Source organism: Podarcis muralis, chromosome 11 (assembly GCF_964188315.1).
Source record: "Podarcis muralis chromosome 11, rPodMur119.hap1.1, whole genome shotgun sequence".
Classification (NCBI taxonomy): Eukaryota; Metazoa; Chordata; class Lepidosauria; order Squamata; family Lacertidae; genus Podarcis; species Podarcis muralis.
This window is the reverse complement of record NC_135665.1, coordinates 1,213,356-1,231,323: the sequence shown is the minus strand read 5'-3', so window position 1 is coordinate 1,231,323 and position 17,968 is coordinate 1,213,356. Positions and strand designations below refer to the sequence as shown.

The 17,968-nt window shown below is 44.5% G+C and overlaps 1 protein-coding gene across 14 annotated transcripts in view; it reads right to left on the bottom strand.

Moving 5' to 3' along the window:
* PIP5K1B (phosphatidylinositol-4-phosphate 5-kinase type 1 beta) overlaps window positions 1-17,968 on the bottom strand; it is a 116,796-nt gene that overhangs the window by 71,298 nt on the left and 27,530 nt on the right. For all 14 annotated transcript variants that reach the window (XM_077935907.1, XM_077935911.1, XM_077935914.1 and 11 more), the window contains one exon: window positions 129-259. In XM_077935907.1, the coding sequence (XP_077792033.1) occupies window positions 129-259 (131 nt within the window). The remainder of the gene's footprint in view (window positions 1-128; window positions 260-17,968) is intronic.

Here is a 17,968-nt window from a genome sequence, read left to right as displayed (position 1 = left end):
AGTTTAATTTTTTTTAAAAAGGGAGGGGGACGTGTATACTACCCTGAACAATGTGGAAGAAAGGCAAGATAAAAATGGAATAAAGCATTAGGCACACAATTTTTAGGTGGAAAATTAGCCACCCTTACCTGGGAAGAAACACACTTTCCACTACATAGAAGTCTTGCATAAGTACATCTCTGTCTGGCTTGGATGTGAGGTTCCCCACTGTGTATCCTATTCCCAGTTGTATGGCACCTTTAATAGCTGAGGATGCAGTCTGCAAGGAAAAACAAAGAATTTTAAAATATCAGCTTGCTGTAAATGGGTTCTCATGACACATATGTACATTATAAAGAGATTCAAATCATATTTGAAACTTGGCATCCCACAAAGTATGCAGAAAAAGACTTTCAGACATCATGGGCTGCACATGTCAGAGGCTTAGTGCTGTCCAGCTGGCCATAGATAAGACTCCGGGCTCCCAGCCAGTTCCAAACAATTGATTTATTTGACAAAGTTCAAACGTACATCTCCAGCGTTTCCATTAGCGTCCTTCCCCTTGTGCGCAGTTGCTCCCTCTAATCTTTCTTCCTCCTTTTCCGCACCCAGCATGCAAGTCTGCGAAAACTCCTCCCCTTACTTCCTCTGTGCCCAGAATGACTTGTTCCAGGCTCATTCTCCTCCCCCTCTACGTCAGACCCACTCTCAGACAAGAAGCTACTGATAATCTCTTTAGGCTCTCTATAACTGCTGGTTTCTGTCCTTTCATCTTTTCCCGTTTGCCTCTCCCTGACATCCACCCCCTCCTCAAAGGCCCCCTCCCGCTCAGGAGACCCGACTACATCCCCTTCTCTTTCCTCAGAGGTGGTCGGGGAGAACCCCGCAAAACTACCCTCTTCCTCATCTGTCTCTTCGAACACACTCCTCCAACCCCCAAGTCCGGGTGTTCCCCAGTCTACGCCTTCGTCTTCTTCCTCCTCCTCATCCTGTGCTGGGAAACCTTCGAATTCCTCTTCGTCTTCTGTTGTTTCGAATACCTCTTGTAAGGACCTTACCTTGCCTTTTGGTTTGTCCGGGAAGAAATTTTGGAACTCCTCTACCAGTTCATTGTTAGACATACTATCTTCCGGAACCCAGGTATACTCCGATGCCGGGGCCCCTTCCCAATCCACCAAATATTCCACATTCCCCCCTCTCCAACGAGAGTCTAGTATTTCCGTGACCTCGTTGCACTGCTCCCTTTCCTCCATTTCGGGTGGTGAGCCTTCCACTCCCCCATTACCCGGTCTCCTTCCCCCCTCCCTGTAGGGGAACAGCAGTGACCTATGGAACACCGGATGGATTCTCATGCTTTCTGACAACCTGAGCTTAAACGCCACCGGATTTATTTGCTGGATAACCTCAAAGGGCCCCACCTTCCTGGGTTTGAGTTTCTTACAGCCCCCTTTCCAAGGCAATCCTTGCGTGGACAACCACACCTGATGACCTCCCCTGATCGCCGATGTTTGTCGGCCTCCTTCTTGTATAACTCCTTAGCCCTCTCCAAATTTAACTGCAGCTGTCTGTGGATCGCTTCCATTTCCTCCACAAACTGTTCGGCCACTGGAACACTCCACGACTCCTCCCCCCTCCCAGGGAAGGCCCTTGGATGAAGCCCATGATTGGCAAAGAACGGTGTCATCCCTGTGGATACATTCTCCGCGCTGTTGTAAGCAAACTCTGCCAGGGCTAGTTTGTCCACCCAATCGTTCTGCTTCTGACTTACATAACACCTCAAATACTGTTGTAACACAGCATTCGCCCTCTCCGCTTGCCCGTTGGTCTCGGGATGCCTTGCCGTTGTAAAGCTCACTTCGACCTGAAGCAGCCCCATGAGCTTGCGCCAAAATCGTGAGGTAAATTGAGCCCCCCGGTCCTAGACCACCCTTGCAGGTAACCCATGTAACCTAAACACGTGCTCTACGAACAGCCTAGCTGTCTCTTCCACCGTTACGGTGTGCGAACAGGGCACGAAATGGCACATTTTGGTCAAGAGATCAACCACCACCATGACCGCTGTCTTACCCTTACATCTGGGTAAATCAGTGATAAAGTCCATGCCCACCACCTCCCACAGCTTCCCAGGTGTGGGCAATGGTTCCAGCAACCCCGCTGGTGCTGCCCTTTCCCCTTTGGCCCTCTGACATGTGTCACATCCTCGCACATATTCCTTTACATCCTCTCTCACCCTTGGCCACCAAAATTCCCGTGTGACCAGTAGCATGGTCTTATGCTGTCCAAAATGCCCCGCCGTACAACTGTCATGGAGTTGCTTGAGGATTCGTCCCCGAAGGTCTTCTCCTGGAACATACAAGGCCCCTTTGTGGTACAGTAACCCCCTTTTCACCTCAACCCCCCCCCGCAGCACCCCCTCTTTCTCTTAACTCCCCCATCTTTTGTCTGGCAAAGGCATCCTCTCTGAGCATTTGCATCAGTTCGTCATCCTTGACTAACATCCCCCCGCACAACCATCTGCTCTCTGGGAACATCAGTCTCGCTACAGGTGGCCCTTCCCCCATCATATACTTGGGTTTCCGGGAGAGCGCATCTGCCCTCGCATTCCGCTCTCCCGGCACGTATTGGATCTTGAAGTTGAAGTTGGCAAAGAACTCTGCCCATCTATCGAAAGCAATTCCTTATCGTAGATGGTGTAGTTCTGATTTGTTGAGTTTCCGCGAAAAGAAGGCACCCAGACACCATTCCCCTTTTCGATCTGGCTGCAGCAGCACTGCCCCAATCGCCCGATCCGACGCATCTGTTTCCACCCGTAGTGGTTGAGCAGGGTCGACGTGGATCAGTTGCTCCTCTGAAGCGAAAGCCCTCTTTAGTTTCTCAAACCCCTCTTGGGCCGCCAGCGTCCACTGAAACTTCTTCTTAACACTGAGACAGTCCGTGATTGGCGCCGTCAATTCTGCGAAATTCTTTATGAATTTCCTGTAGAAATTGCTGAAACCCAGGAAACGCTGAACATCTTTCCTGGTTTTGGGACTCTCCCATTCCACCACTGCATTCACTTTCCCCGCGTCCATGGCCAACCCCTGGTCCGACAGCCGGTACCCCAGGAATTTGACTTCCTTTGCGTGGAACTGACATTTCTCCAGCTTGACCCACAAGCGGTTTTCCTTGAGTTTGCTGAGGACCTGCCGTACATCCTTCACGTGCTGTTGTTCATCCTCCGAGAACACAAGGAGATCGTCTAAAAAGCAGACAACAGTTTTTGTAGAGCAAAGGTCCTAGCACATGGTGCATGAAGGCTTGGAAACAGTGACTTCTGCACTGCAAACCGAAGGGCATAACTAAATACTCAAACGCCCCCATCGGGGTGAACATGGTGGTCTTCCACTCATCGCCTTCTCGCACTCGGATAAGGTTGTAAGCCTCTCGGAGATCCAGTTTGGTGAAAATCTTCCCCTTCCGCACCCGTGCCAAAACGTCGTCGATTCTCAGCATCGGGAAAGCCACCGGTTCTGTCTGGCTGTTCAAAATTCGAAAGTCCACCACCAGGCGTCGCTCTTTCGTCACTCTCTTGTTGACGAAAAACACGGGACTCCCTCCTGCCGCCTTGGACTCCCTGATGAAACACCTTCTCAGGTTTTTCTCAATAAACTCTTTTAGGTCCTTAAGCTCTCCCTCCGACATGGAATAGGTTTTCCCCACCAGCAACGTTGCCCCCGGTACCAGGTTGATCTGACAATCATATGGCCGATGGGGTGGCAACGCATCCGCCTCTTTCTCGCTGAACACCTCCTGGAGATCCCTGTAACACGACGGAATCTCGCTCGCCCCTGCTCTGCATGCTGCTGCCCTCCTGCCCTTGCTTTGTCGATCTAGCCCTTGAGCTAGGCAGTTCTCCATACAGTGCGTCGAGCCAAACGTCAGGGACCGTTGGTGCCAGGAAACCATCGGATCGTGCAAAGCCAGCAAGCTCATGCCCAATATGATAGGCGGCCCCGCCAGTGTGGCCACGTGAAAAGCGATGACTTCAGAGTGGGTGGCCACACGCATTCGCATTGGGGGTGTTCGAAGCGTCACTTCACCCCCAGCAGTTCTCTTCCATCAATTGTTGTCACTTGCAGCGGAAAATCCAAAGGCCTCAGGTTCAGTTGGTGTCGCACCGCAAACTCCTTGCTGAAAAAGGATGCTGAGGCCCCAGAATCAATTAGTGCCAACTCCTTCACCGTCTGTCCATTTGGGATTTCTAGCACCACCTTCAACATTATGCTTGCTTTGGGGTGTCCAAGCCGGGGACTTTCTGTGTTGCTCCCGCCTGGCTGTTGCCCCAGTTCCCCACCAGCCAGGCCTCTTCGTTTCCCAAATGCTGGGGCTCCTCTCCCTCTGCCTGCTGGGTGGCCCCCACCATTCCCTGCCAGTTACGACGCTCTGGGCACACTCTGGCAAAGTGCCCAGTCTTCTGACACACAAAACATCTTTTTCCCGCTTGCCAGTCTTTTTTTCCCCTTCCCGCCAGACCGTTGGGCTTTCAAACTCTCCCGCGCCCTGGCTGTGCCTATCTCCATAGGCTCCGGCGCTTGTTGACATTCCGAGGCAGCTGCAGGCATCTCAGGAATGCGGTCACCATGGAAACTCCGCTCTCTGCCTTGCTTCCTTTCCCTCCATCTGGCTTCTTGTCTCAAACCCACCCCCAAGAGCAGCCTTTGTTAATTCGTCCATGTTTGTAGGTCGTGGCCCCCTTGCCAGCTCGTCCTTAATTTCTGGATTAAGTCCATTTTTAAATATCGCTTGTACTGGGCCCGCCTCTAAATCCCACCCCAGTTTCTGTACAAGCATAGCAAACTCAGACCAGTAACTGCGTACGGTGGATTTGCCTTGTCTCAAAGCCAGCAGCTTCTCCTGCGTTCTGTCAATTAAACTCTGATCTGCATAGATAAAATCCATTGCTTGACAAAATTTGGCTTCATTTCTGATGGCTTCATTCCCCGAGGCTATTAATGGCCTGATCCAGCTTCGAGCCCCTCTTCCCAGATGTCTAATGATGTGAGCAACCTTTGCTGCATCGTTCTGAAACTTATCTCCTTCCAGTTCCAGAAAATATTTCATCTCTGTTTTGAAATCCAAGTAACTTTCCGTGTCTCCCTGGAACCGTTCCACCCACACGCACCTGCCCCCATCTGCCGATAGCCCGCCTTGGGTTCCTCTCTGAGCAGTCCGGGCTTCCTCCAAACGACTCTGCAGGTCTTGGGATCTTTGTTCCAGAGCGACATTTCGCTTTTTCAATTCCAACAGCTCCTTCTCCATGTCGAAGCTCCCTGACAGCACAGTTCTAAAAACCTCTTCCAAGTAAGAAAAACACCAGCACCACCAGATCATGTACAGTGGTACCCCACAAGACGAACGCCTCGCAAGACGGAAAACCCGCTAGACAAAAGGGTTTTCCGTTTTGGAGGCGCTTCGCAAAACGAATTTCCCTATGGGCTTGCTTCGCAAGACGAAAGCCCATAGGGAAATCTCCGGGACAGCGGGGAAGCGCAGCGCGTCTTCCCCACTGTCCTCGGACCTCCTCCCGCCGCCCGGCTTCGGAACGATGCTCCGAAGCGGGGCGGCGGGGCGGGAACGCCTCCCCCCGCCGCCCGGCTTCGGAACGATGCTCCGAAGCGGGGCGGCGGGGCGGGAACGCCTCCCCCCGCCGCCCGGCTTCGGAACGATGCTCCGAAGCCGGGCGGCGGGGCGGGAACTCCTCCTCCCGCTGCCCGGCTTCGGAACAATGCTCCGAAGCCGGGCAGCGGGCGGGGACGCCTTCTCCCGCCGCCCGGCTTCGGAACGATGCTCCGAAGCGGGGCGGCGGGGAGGGAACGCCTCCCCCCGCCGCCCGGCTTCGGAACGATGCTCCGAAGCGGGGCGGCGGGGCGGGAACGCCTCCCCCCGCTGCCCGGCTTTGGAACGATGCTCCGAAGCGGGGCGGCGGGGCGGGAATGCCTCCCCCCGCCGCCCGGCTTCGGAACGATGCTCCGAAGCTGGGCGGCGGGGCAGGAACTCCTCCTCCCGCTGCCCGGCTTTGGAACGATGCTCCGAAGCCGGGCAGCGGGCGGGGACACCTTCTCCCGCCGCCCGGCTTCAGATGGCTTTCCTGAAGACTTGGGGTGGGAGGAGGGTTTTCCTTCCCACCGCCAACATTCAGAATGCTGTTCTGAATGTTGGCGGTGGGGAGGAAAAACCCTCCTCCCACGCAAGCCCCGGGAACAGAGGGAAAGCGCTGCGCACCTTCCCCTCTGTTCCCGTACCTGTCCTGAAGGCTTGCGGTGGGGAGAAAAGCCCTTCTCCGCACCGCCAGCCTGGCAAGCGGTTTCCCTAGGAACGCATTAATTGATTTTCAATGCATTCCTATGGGAAACCGTGCTTCGCAAGACGAAAAACTCGCAAGAAGAAAAAACTTGCGAAACGAATTAATTTCGTCTTGCGAGGCACCACTGTACAAGCCTTCCTGAGTCAGTATTAGCTCCTTCTATAGCAGGTGCTTTCTAACAGAAAGAAAGAGACTTTCGAGGAACAAGAGGAACTTTCAACAACTTCTATTAATCTTTACACTGTTCTAGCAGGAGATGAGAGGGCAGAATTTCTGCACCTTACTGCCTCATTTATCTGGCTCAAACACCCTAAAATGGAATAGCAGCCTTGTAATTCCAAAGCCCTCTCTTTCAGCTGCACCTGTTTCTATTTGACAGAAGGTGCTTAGGACCCCTAAATTATGCCTATGAACATTAGCTGTGGGGCTATAAAAGCAAAAGGAGAGTAGACAAGGTAGCCAATAGGCATAAACATGGTACCCAGTGTGGTGTAGTGGTTAAGAGCGGTAGTCTCATAATCTGGGGAACTGGGTTCGCGTCTCCGCTCCTCCACATGCAGCTGCTGGGTGACCTTGGGCCAGTCACACTTCTCTGAAGTCTCTCAGCCCCAAAAACAAACACAGAGTGTTTGTTTGGGGGAGGAAGGGAAAGGAGACTGGTAGCCGCTTTGAGACTCCTTTGGGTAGTGATAAAGCGGGATATCAAATCCAAACGCTTCTTCTTCTTCTTCTACCCTCCAGATGTTGTTGGACTTCAAATCCCATCAGTGCCAACTAGCACAACCAATGGCCAGGGATGATGGAAACTACAGCTGAACAACATCTGGATGCAACACACTGACTCCCCTGCGATAAGAGGAACGATCAGTGCACACCCCCATAGAGCTGACTGGCAAGGCCTAGTTGCAACTAATGGGCCTGGTGGTTAGTGTTGAGGGAAGATTGCTGTACCACTTCTGGCGAAAGAAGTTACTGGCTCTGCTCAAGGAGTGGTGCTGGGTCTCCATTAGCAAATAATTAATGGGCCAAGAGAGGAGAAGCTCAAGAAAACCCCCGTGTGTGACTTAAATAGCCCGTCCGTGGACTATTGTTCAATCAAGGAGAGGACTAAATATTGGAAGCTTACTTTGAAGAGCTGATTTTCCCTGGCTCTTTGTATTTCAAACATAACAGAAGTGGAATGCAGCGATAATGACTGATAATATATTTTTAGGTTATTTTCTGGGGTGGGTTTTTTCTTAAAGAGGTGGGCCTCTAATATGTAGATGTTAAAATTCCTACAAACCTAATGAGGAATATTTCCTCATGCTGATCACATAGTTATTTAAAAGAGATAGGTAGCTGAATTTGTATTTTTGTTATACTGTTTTTTTAAAAGAAAACATCACACATTTTGATGCTTGTATGTTCTTTATCATCCACAGGTATTCAGAGTGAAATAAAGCAAATCAGATTTTATTATGAAGCCACTATAGTGGATACCTGGTTGGGCCTGCTGTGCTTAGAACCAGTGCTTTTTTCTGGGGGTACTTAAGGGTATGCAGTACTGGCACCTTTTTTATAGAAGAAAAGCACGGTTTAAAACCAAGAAAATTAGAACCAACCATTTAGCAATTTAAATTGCAGAGAATCAAGCCAAACAAATGGCTGGCAGCTCAGATTACTTTAAATTCTAGAAACACAAGATTACAAAACAAAATATAATGGCTAAGAAGACAGAATCTATCTATCATCTATCTAATCTATCTATCATCTATCTATCTCACATACATTCCATTTGAGTTTTATAGAATGAAACCCAGGAAAGAGAATTGTGAGAGAAAAGTCACACAGCACACTCCACCAATCAAAATATAATACAAAAGACTTTTCAGAGTAGCAAATCAATTAAGTCTCATAACACCTATGGCTTCAAGAATCTTGACAGCAAACATATTCTGAGTCAGGCACAGCAGCTTATTTAATTCTAAAGAAGATGTCTCAGTTCCACACAACATTAAACCACATTTTAAATTAAAAATGTGGTTTAATGTACACAACAGCTCTGCTCTTCCTTGCTCCTGATTCTGTAGCACAGGGGACCAAACTAGTTACTTCTTGGTTTACCACTCATTGTGTGCATGGAGGAAAGAGACCACAGGCCTTGGCTCACATGGCACAACAAGCAAGATTATGACTTTTTCTTTTCCTCTGCCAAGCAGAGCCTGGAGTGAGGGGGGAGAAAGGCACTCATGCCCTTAAACCATAGTTTATTTTAAACTATAACTTAATGTTGCGTGCTAGCCAGGCGATTCTCTAGTTTCAACTTATTTTTCAAATGAGAAGCAACATGCCATTGGGTAATATTGTGTTTTTTAAACTAATTAATATCAGATTTTTCAAGTTGCATAACAGTTCCTAACATGCAGTTTGCTAAGAACAAGGCACAAAAGCTCATTCCTAAAATGAAACTTTTAATTGGTAAAGGAACTGAATGGCTCATTCACAAATTTCCCATTTCTGCCTTGAAAAGGTCTTTTATAAAAGATTAATGTCCTGCATAAGAACTAAATTATGTAACTTTGAGTAGACTTTGTTTCAGACTGATCCTTTTTGTGAACTGAACAATCCCCTACTGAAACAAATGCTAGCAGAAAGAGTTTGTAGATTAAAGGAATCAATTCTATAAAAAACAGAAAGTTTCAGAAAAGATGGATGCTAAAGTTACACTATCTATCTATCTATCTATCTATCTATCTATCTGAATAAGGGATGCTAGACTACCTTTAGGTTAATAGTATTCTAATGAGAGTGGATCAGTTTGACCAGTTGTTGTGGTCATGAGCAATCATTGTTGTCTTCTTTATTGAGAGGCTTTGTTGGCATGTAAGAAAATACTCTATTCTTAAATACAGAACTATTTATTGACCCCAGTAGCACATTGCAATTGTTAACGCCTGATGGGAACAAGCAACCACCATAGTAGAAAAAAATGTATCCTATGGGGTATGAGAAAATGCACAACAGATGAAAAAAGATTACCTACATATCTATGTACCATTTGCCTTAACTCTTACAAGGAAAAGTATTCGCAACCCACTACCATCTTATTAGTGCGGGAAATTAGCAGCCAAACCTAACAAATGCATATTATTGCTAAAACAAAAAAAATTCCTTCCAGTAGCACCTTAAAGACCAACTAAGTTAGTTCTTGGTATGAGCTTTCGTGTGCATGCACACTTCTTCAGAAACAGAAGGAATTATTATTGCTAGTTAGCTTCAGGAGGGGCTAAGTCCACAGAGCCAGATTGCTGAATGGCAAATACTAAGATCACAGAAATACAATTGGTAGAGAGGGCTCAGTGTGATGTCATTTCTCCTCCTATCCTGGAGAGGAAGGAGCATATTGTACTAACCCCTTCCTCTCTCTTTTCCTTTGACCAGCGTTGGATGCTGGCATGCCTCCATTCGCTCCAGCTTTAGGCACATGCCTGAAGCTGGTTATACTGTAACTATAAGTACAGTTGTACCTCAGAAGTCTAAAGGAATCCATTCCAGAAGTCCTTTCGACTTCTGAAATGTTCGGAAACCAAGGAGCAGCTTCCAATTGGTTTCCGATTGCACAGGCACACCGGAAACACTTCCAAAAAAAGTTCAAAAACTGGAACACTCACTTCCAATTTTCAATTGTTCAGGAGCCGAGGTACGATTGTATTCTGCCTGCATAGTTTTTAGTGTTACTGTTGCTGTGAACCAATGCATAATTATAAAGGAAGTAAATCTTTTTTTTAAAAAAAATATTTTACAAGTTGTTGCTGATTCTTTATTAAGCGGGGTAAGAAAGGGGAGCCAACTTATTTCACAGCTAGACTTGTCAAAGCCAGGTTTTACAGTCTAATTCCTATGCTTTTAATTTAGCTGCCAAGAATGGAATTTTGAAACTCTGTTTAACCCACACATGTGGGTGCCTAGAGGGAGAAATTACAATTAATATATCCTCTCCTACTATTAAAGCCCACTCCACAATTAGAAAGGTTTCGCTATGTTCTAAGGCAATCCCAGAAAAGATGGAACACATGGAGGGAAAAACACAGGATGACAATGACAGGGTGACTACATTATGTAGATGCTCTACAAAAGTGAGTGAACACTTCCGGAGGCGGCGCCATCAGCAATGGTGGATTCCCTCTAGTCTTGAGGAAGTAGCTCCGCGGAAATCGGGTCTTGCCGCTACGGTGAAGCGGGGACCCTTTCGAAAACCACAGGCGGGTGAAGCCTGTGACCGTGGGACTCGGCGGGCACCTTTAGCGTCCCCACAACTTGCGAGGGAACCCTGCGAGGGGTTCCGGAGCGAAACGGGGAGTTTGGCGCGGTGCTGAGAGTCGATTGCTTCTTCCGTGGAGTGAAGCCGCGCAGCTGTTGCCGGAGAGCGCTGACCTTTTTCCTGTGACAATTCGACTATTAAACAACTACCCGTGAGTAGGTCAAGCTTTAAGATTGGAGGCTAAAGGAAAAAGAAGGCTTAATTTGGCACTGAAGCGGGAAGGTGTAAGCAGGAAGTCCGCCTTCCATTTTGTATATAGATCAAAGCAAAGACTGTTTAAGCTAAGACCTGGAGAGGTGCGTTAAAAAGACTCAAATCCAAACGTCAAATTAAAAGAATTCCCTGCCTGAACTGCAGGAGAGGGGAGGGAAGAGGGGAAAGTATTTATTGCCTGCAAAAAAATAAAAGAAGGAGAAGAAAGGGAATAAAGACCACCACTTAATTCCTGGGAACGGATTGCCAGGATTAATAGAACTGCTGTATTGAGAGCCGCACTATTTATGGACAATGTAACTTTTTGACAGTTAACTCTGCAAGTGAGATACTTTTGAAGATCTTCTTTGGACTTGAAACTGTTGTTTATTTTGTTGAAGGGGGACTTTGGAAAAGTTGGAAAAGATACTCTATTGCATTATTATTGACTGTTACTGTGTCCCCCTAGAGGAACACGGAAATTGTTACAACTGGTTGGGGAATTTTCCATTTCTAACTAGCCAGGGAAATTTCCACTGCAAAACAAGCTTGATTGTGGGACTGACCTTGACTCTCAGACAAAGTGTTATGGAGGAAAAGACAACAAGATTGGGCAAGGTTAGACTCCAAGAGACTAGTGCAGTATTGCAGCAGCACAGAGCATCTGCATCTGGCCCTCCTGCACCACAAGGGGAAGATCCTGTACAAGCTGGGGCAAAAGGTATGGCCTCTGAAGAAGGATTTACTTCAGTTTTAAGTAAAATTTATGAAACCTTGGATAAATTAAGCAAACAAGTTACTGAAGCGACAAATAAAATTGAACAAAACACTACAAGCATTAACAACTTGGGGCAGAAGGTGAATTCAAATACAGAATCTATTGAAAAACTGCTGCAAGAATCTACATCAAATCGAAAGACAGCTGAGGAAGCAAAAGAAAAAGCAGTGGCTGTAGAGGAAAAGATAACACTGATATGTAAACAGCTTGGGGACCACCAGTCACTTTTGTCTATGATTGAATTGAAGGAGAAGCAGACCAATCTGAGGATTAGGGCGGTACCTGAACTTGAAAAAGATAACCTAAGTGATTTTTTAACACAGGAATTTGCAGACTTTTGGGAACTGGATGATAAGCAAGACTTTAAGATAGTAAGTGCTTTTAGACTTGGAAGAGGAGGGAGAAAGAACAGGGTGAGAGACTGTTTGATTACCCTTCGATCAAAAGAGGAGAGAGACAAAATATTGAGTCTGTACTTCCAGAAGACCTTGGAAATAATCGAATCAAGAGTGGAGATATTTAAGGACATTCCGAAATATCTTTTGGACCTTAGGTCTAACTACGGAGATTTGGTGGCCCTGCTGAGAGGTAATAGAACCATCTTCAGGTGGGAATTCCCCCAAGGCCTATCTTTTACCTTCAAAGGTAAAAAGTTTAAAATAAGATCAGTGGAAGATAAAGAAAAATTTCTGAGAGAACACGGAGAAGACCTGCAAAAAGGAGTTGAAGAAGAGCCAAGAGCCTTAAGACCAGGAATACTAGACAAAGTATCACTACCTTTGGGATTGGACAAGTTAGAGAAAGTGATACCACCGTCAGAACAAGAGGAATTATTGGGAGCAGTTGGAGGAAAAGCAAATTAAATACACCATGTCTCTGCAACTATTAAGCTGGAACATTCATGGACTTAACTCCCCGGAGAAAAGGAAGAAAGTCATTTATTGAAAAAGGATCAATTGGACCTGATTTGTTTACAGGAAACACATGTGATAAGGCTACACAGGAGAGTATTGATTAATAAAAGACTGGGCCAAGAGTTTATTTCATCAGACAAGGTTAAAAAGCGAGGAGTAGTTATTTATGCAAAATAGAGCCTATCACCGAAATTTGTTTTTAAAGATGATCAAGGAAGATTTGTAGCAATTGAAATTCAAACACAAGGAGAAATATTTTTGATAGTAGGAGTATATGCACCGAATGAGGGGAAATCTGAATTTTTTAAGAAGTTGCATGAGACTTTGCTAGATTATATGGACTACAACATTATTTTGATGGGAGATATGAATGGAGTGGTATCAACAAACATGGATAAGTCGCAGAGACAGGTAGTTACCAAAGATGGCAGACTACCAAAAACTTTCTTTGAATTGACAATATGGATTTGATTGACATTTGGAGAACTAGGAATCCCTTGGGTAGAGAGGGAACCTTCTTTTCTGAAGCCAAAATGACATGGACAAGAATTGACCAAATCTGGATAACTAGAGGACTGGCACCTAAGACTCGAAAAGTGCTCCGACCATAATGTCGTGAAAATGGAGATGATATTAACACCAATCGGTTCCTTCAGATGGAGGATGAATGACACCTTGTTTAGAGATCAAGAGGTTATTAAGAAGGCCCCAAAAACCCTGAGAGACTATTTTGAGATAAATTTGAACACTACCACTGAAAAAAGAGTAATCTGGGACGCAAGTAAAGCAGTTATGAGGGGGTTTCTGATTCAACAGAATTCAATAAAGAAGAGAGCTCAAAATGAGGGGAATTTTTTTTTTTGGAAAAAATAAAAGAGGGCGAGAAGAAACTGAGAGTGAAACCAAAGTCACAAGAGATTCTGAGAGATACAGTGGTGCCCCGCAAGACGAAATTAATTCGTTCCGCAAGTTTTGTCGTCTAGCGAATTTTCCGTCTTGCGAATTATTATTTAGACAAAGGAAACAAAGTCGCGAGACGTTTTCGTCTTGCGAAGCAAGCCCATAGGGAAATTCGTCTTGCGAGGCAACTCGAAAATGGAAAAACCTTTCGTCTAGCGAGTTTTTTGTCTTGCGAGGCATTCGTCTTGCGAGGTACCACTGTATAAAGTTATATCAAGTGCAATACATGAAGATGATGAATCAGGAAATTGAATGGAAAATTAAACAAATGAGACAAAGGACTTTTGAATCGACTAATAAATGTGGGAAATTGTTAGCTTGGCAAATGAAAAAAATACAAAAGCTTAACACTATTACTAACTTGGAAGTGGAAGGAAAGAACATTCAGAATCCAGTGGAAATTAGAAAATGTTTCCAGAGGTACTTTAAACAGTTATATACACAAGAGCCACAGAAAGAGATTGATATAGAGCAATGTTTAAAAACAAACGGATTACAAAAAATCTCTCAAGAAAACAAGATAATGCTGAACTACAAAATTACAGAACAGGAGGTAGAAGGTGCCATTCAGAATATGCAGTTGGGCAAATCTCCAGGGCCGGATGGTTTAACCTCAAAATACTATAGAACTCTGAAGGACTGGATAATCCAACCACTAAAGGTTTGTAATGAAATTTTGGAGGGGGGGGGGAGCGCCAGAGTCGTGGAAAGAAGCATATATTACACTTATACCGAAAACTGAGTCTGAAAAGACACAACTCAAGAATTACCGCCCCATATCCCTGCTTAATGTGGATTACAAAATATTTGCTGACATTTTGGCCAAAAGATTAAAAAAAGTATTAGTGGAAGAGATACATAAGGACCAAGCTGGCTTTCTCCCAGGCAGACACTTGTCTGACAATACGAGGAATATAATTAACATTTCGGAGAAGTTGCAAGTGGACATCAACACCAAAGCAGTTTTAATTTTTGTGGATGCGGAGAAAGCCTTTGATAATATTTCTTGGGGCTTTATGAAGAGAAATCTTCAGGGGATGGGGGTTGGTCAAGGGTTTGAAAATGGTATAAGTGCAATTTACTCAGAACAAAAGGCTAAATTAATAGTTAATAATGTGGTGACAGAGGAATTCAAGATAGAGAAAGGGACACAACAAGGCTGCCCAATTTCCCCATTGCTCTTTATTTCGGTCCTGGAGGTTCTGTTAAATATGATCAGAAGGGACCGTCTGATCAAAGGTATAAAGGTCGGAGCCAAACAATATAAATTGAAAGCTTTCGCAGATGATTTAGTATTGACTTTACAGGAGCCAGAATCTAGTACTAAAAGAGTATTAGAACTGATTCAAGAATTTGGTCATGTGGCAGGATTTAAGTTGAATAAGTTAAAAACTAAAGTTCTTGAGAAAAATTTAACACCGATTGAGAAAGAGAGGTTTCAGAATGAAACAGGTTTAACAGTGGTTAAGAAAGTGAAATACCTGGGGATTAACATGACAGCTAAAAATGGGAACTTATTTAAAGACAACTATGAAAAATGTTGGTTAGAAGTGAAAAAGGGCTTAGAAATAAGGTCAAATTTGAAGCTTTCCTTGTTGGGTCGAATTGCTGTTATAAAGATGAATGTATTGCCAAGAATGTTATTTTTGTTTCAATCATTACAAATTTTGGACAAAATGGACTGTTTCAAGAAGTGGCAGAGAGACATTTCTAGATTTGTCTGGCAGGGCAAGAAGCCCAGAATAAAATTTAAAATACTAACTGATGCAAAGGAAAGAGGTGGATTTGCCCTGCCGGACCTTAAACTTTATTATGAATCAGCAGCATTCTGCTGGTTGAAAGAATGGCTGCTTCTTGAGAACACAGACATTTTGGATTTGGAAGGCTTTAATAATGTTTTTGGGTGTCATGCATATTTGTGGTACGACAAGGTTAAAGTGCATAAAGCATTTAAAAACCATATTGTCAGGAAAGCATTGTTCAATGTCTGGATAAGATATAAAGAATTACTTGAAAATAAAACCCCAAGGTGGTTGTCACCGATGGAAGCAAAGGCTCAGAAAAAGCCCAATATGGAGGCCAAGTGGCCGAAATATTGGGAAATTTTGGAGCAAGAAGGAGACAAATTGAAATTGCAGTTTTGAGAAATTAAAAGATAAAGTGTGAGACTGGCTTCACTATTATCAATTAAGAGAGGCTTATAATTTGGACAAAAAAATTGGCTTCCCGGTGGAAAAATCAAAGTTGGAAACAGAACTGCTAGATCCCAAAACAAAGATACTTTCAAGAATGTATAACTTGCTGTTAAAATGGAACACTCAGGACGAGACGGTTAAATCTGCTATGATTAAATGGGCACAAGATGTTGGACATAACATTATGTTTGCTGACTGGGAACAGTTGTGGACCACAGGTATGAAATTTATGGCATGCAATGCCATAAGAGAGAATATTATGAAAATGATTTATAGGTGGTACATGACACCAGTCAAGCTTGCAAAAATCTATCATTTGCCCGATAATAAATGTTGGAAATGTAAAGAAATTGAAGGTACATTCTTTCACCTTTGGTGGACGTGCCCAAAGATTAAGGCTTTCTGGGAGATGATCTATAATGAAATGAAAAAGGTATTTAAATATACCTTCCTGAAGAAACCAGAGGCCTTTCTCCTGGGCATAGTCGGCCAATTGGTGCCAAAGAAGGACAGAACTTTCTTTATGTATGCAACAACAGCAGCAAGAATACTTATTGCAAAGTATTGGAAGACACAAGATTTACCCACCCTGGAAGAGTGGCAGATGAAGGTGATCGACTATATGGAATTGGCAGAAATGACTGGCAGAATCCGAGACCAGGGAGAAGAGTCGGTGGAAGAAGATTGGAAGAAATTTAAAGACTATTTGCAGAAATATTGTAAAATTAATGAATGTTAAAATGATGTTGGATTAAAAATAAGTGGTATTGGTAACAAGGCTAATAAGAATATGCAAATATGGATTGATAATGGATGAAAATAAATAGTTATAATAGGTTAAGATATAGAGTTAAGATAAATGAAAGAGGGTAAGGATTTGCTGAATTGATTATGTAAATGGGAATACAAAAAAGGGGAGGTGTGAGGAGGTCAAGGAAACAAGTAAATGAGCTTAAAGACATCGAAAAATGGATTTATTTATTTTTAAATCTTTTTTTTAGTCATTTTTTTATATTTGGTCTTCCTCTTTTTTTTCTATGTATTTTTTTGGTAATTTTTGTATTTTTCTTTTTATTTTTTTCTCTATTCTATGTTTTCTTTTTATTCTGTATTCCTTTTATTCTGTAAACTTGGGTTTTTTTGTAAAATGCTAATAAATATCTTATAAAAAAAACAAAAAGTGAGTGAACAAAGCATGGCTATTCTCGAGAAAAAACCTTGTGAAGAAGCACCTCAGGATAAATATTTAGAAATAAAACCAAGTAATGGGGGGGCCCCGAGTGGCGCTGTGTGTTAAAGCCTCAGCGCCTAGGACTTGCCGATCGAAAGGTTGGCGGTTCGAATCCCCGCGGCGGGGTGCGCTCCCGCTGCTCGGTCGCAGCGCCTGCCAACCTAGCAGTTCGAAAGCACCCTCGGGTGCAAGTAGATAGGGACTGCTTACTGGCGGGAAGGTAAACGGCGTTCCGTGTGCTGCGCTGGCTCGCCAGAGCAGCGATGTCACGCTGGCCACGTGACCCGGAAGTGTCTGCAGACAGCGCTGGCTCCCGGCCTCTAGAGTGAGATGAGCGCACAACCCTAGAGTCTGTCAAGACTGGCCCGTATGGGCAGGGGTACCTTTACCTTTTAATGGTTAGTAACCTGTAATTTTTTTATAACAATTTAACATGCCACTAAAATTTCATGCATTTTTAGATTTATGAATCAACAATACCATACCAAGTTTTCTTCCCAATGGCCTCCCTCTCCTGTAGGTGGAAAATGGGGTGACTGCATTACGTAATCTTACAGATATTTTCAGATTTTGACCAGTTTAACCACAACTCAGCATTACACAGAAAATCCACATATAAATCTAAAAAAGAATATATAAATCTAATAAATAATTATAATACACAGAGAATCCAACTGACAGCATGCCAGTGATTCTGATCATACTTCTTGTGTAATGTCCAAAGGATGAATTTCTCACCAGCACAGTAAAATGTACACATTTCAGATGACCTACAGCTCAAGCATCACAAAATGGGGGAGATGCAGGGACTCCCTTTCGGATTTTATACAGGAAGCACAAATGGATGAGGCATAAAGCCCTCTTTCATACTTTGTTAGCACTTCTACAAAACAATCAAGGCTGCCTGAAGTATACCTCCATTTCTTTCTGACCATCTCCTAAGATTACTTTCCACATTGTTGTTTCAGAATGGAGGGAAGAGTCAGGCGGAAAAGAAGATGGCGGCTGTAACAACTTCTCCTTCGTGAACCCTCCGGATTACAAACCTTTTATAGCCTTTTATAGCCTTTTAC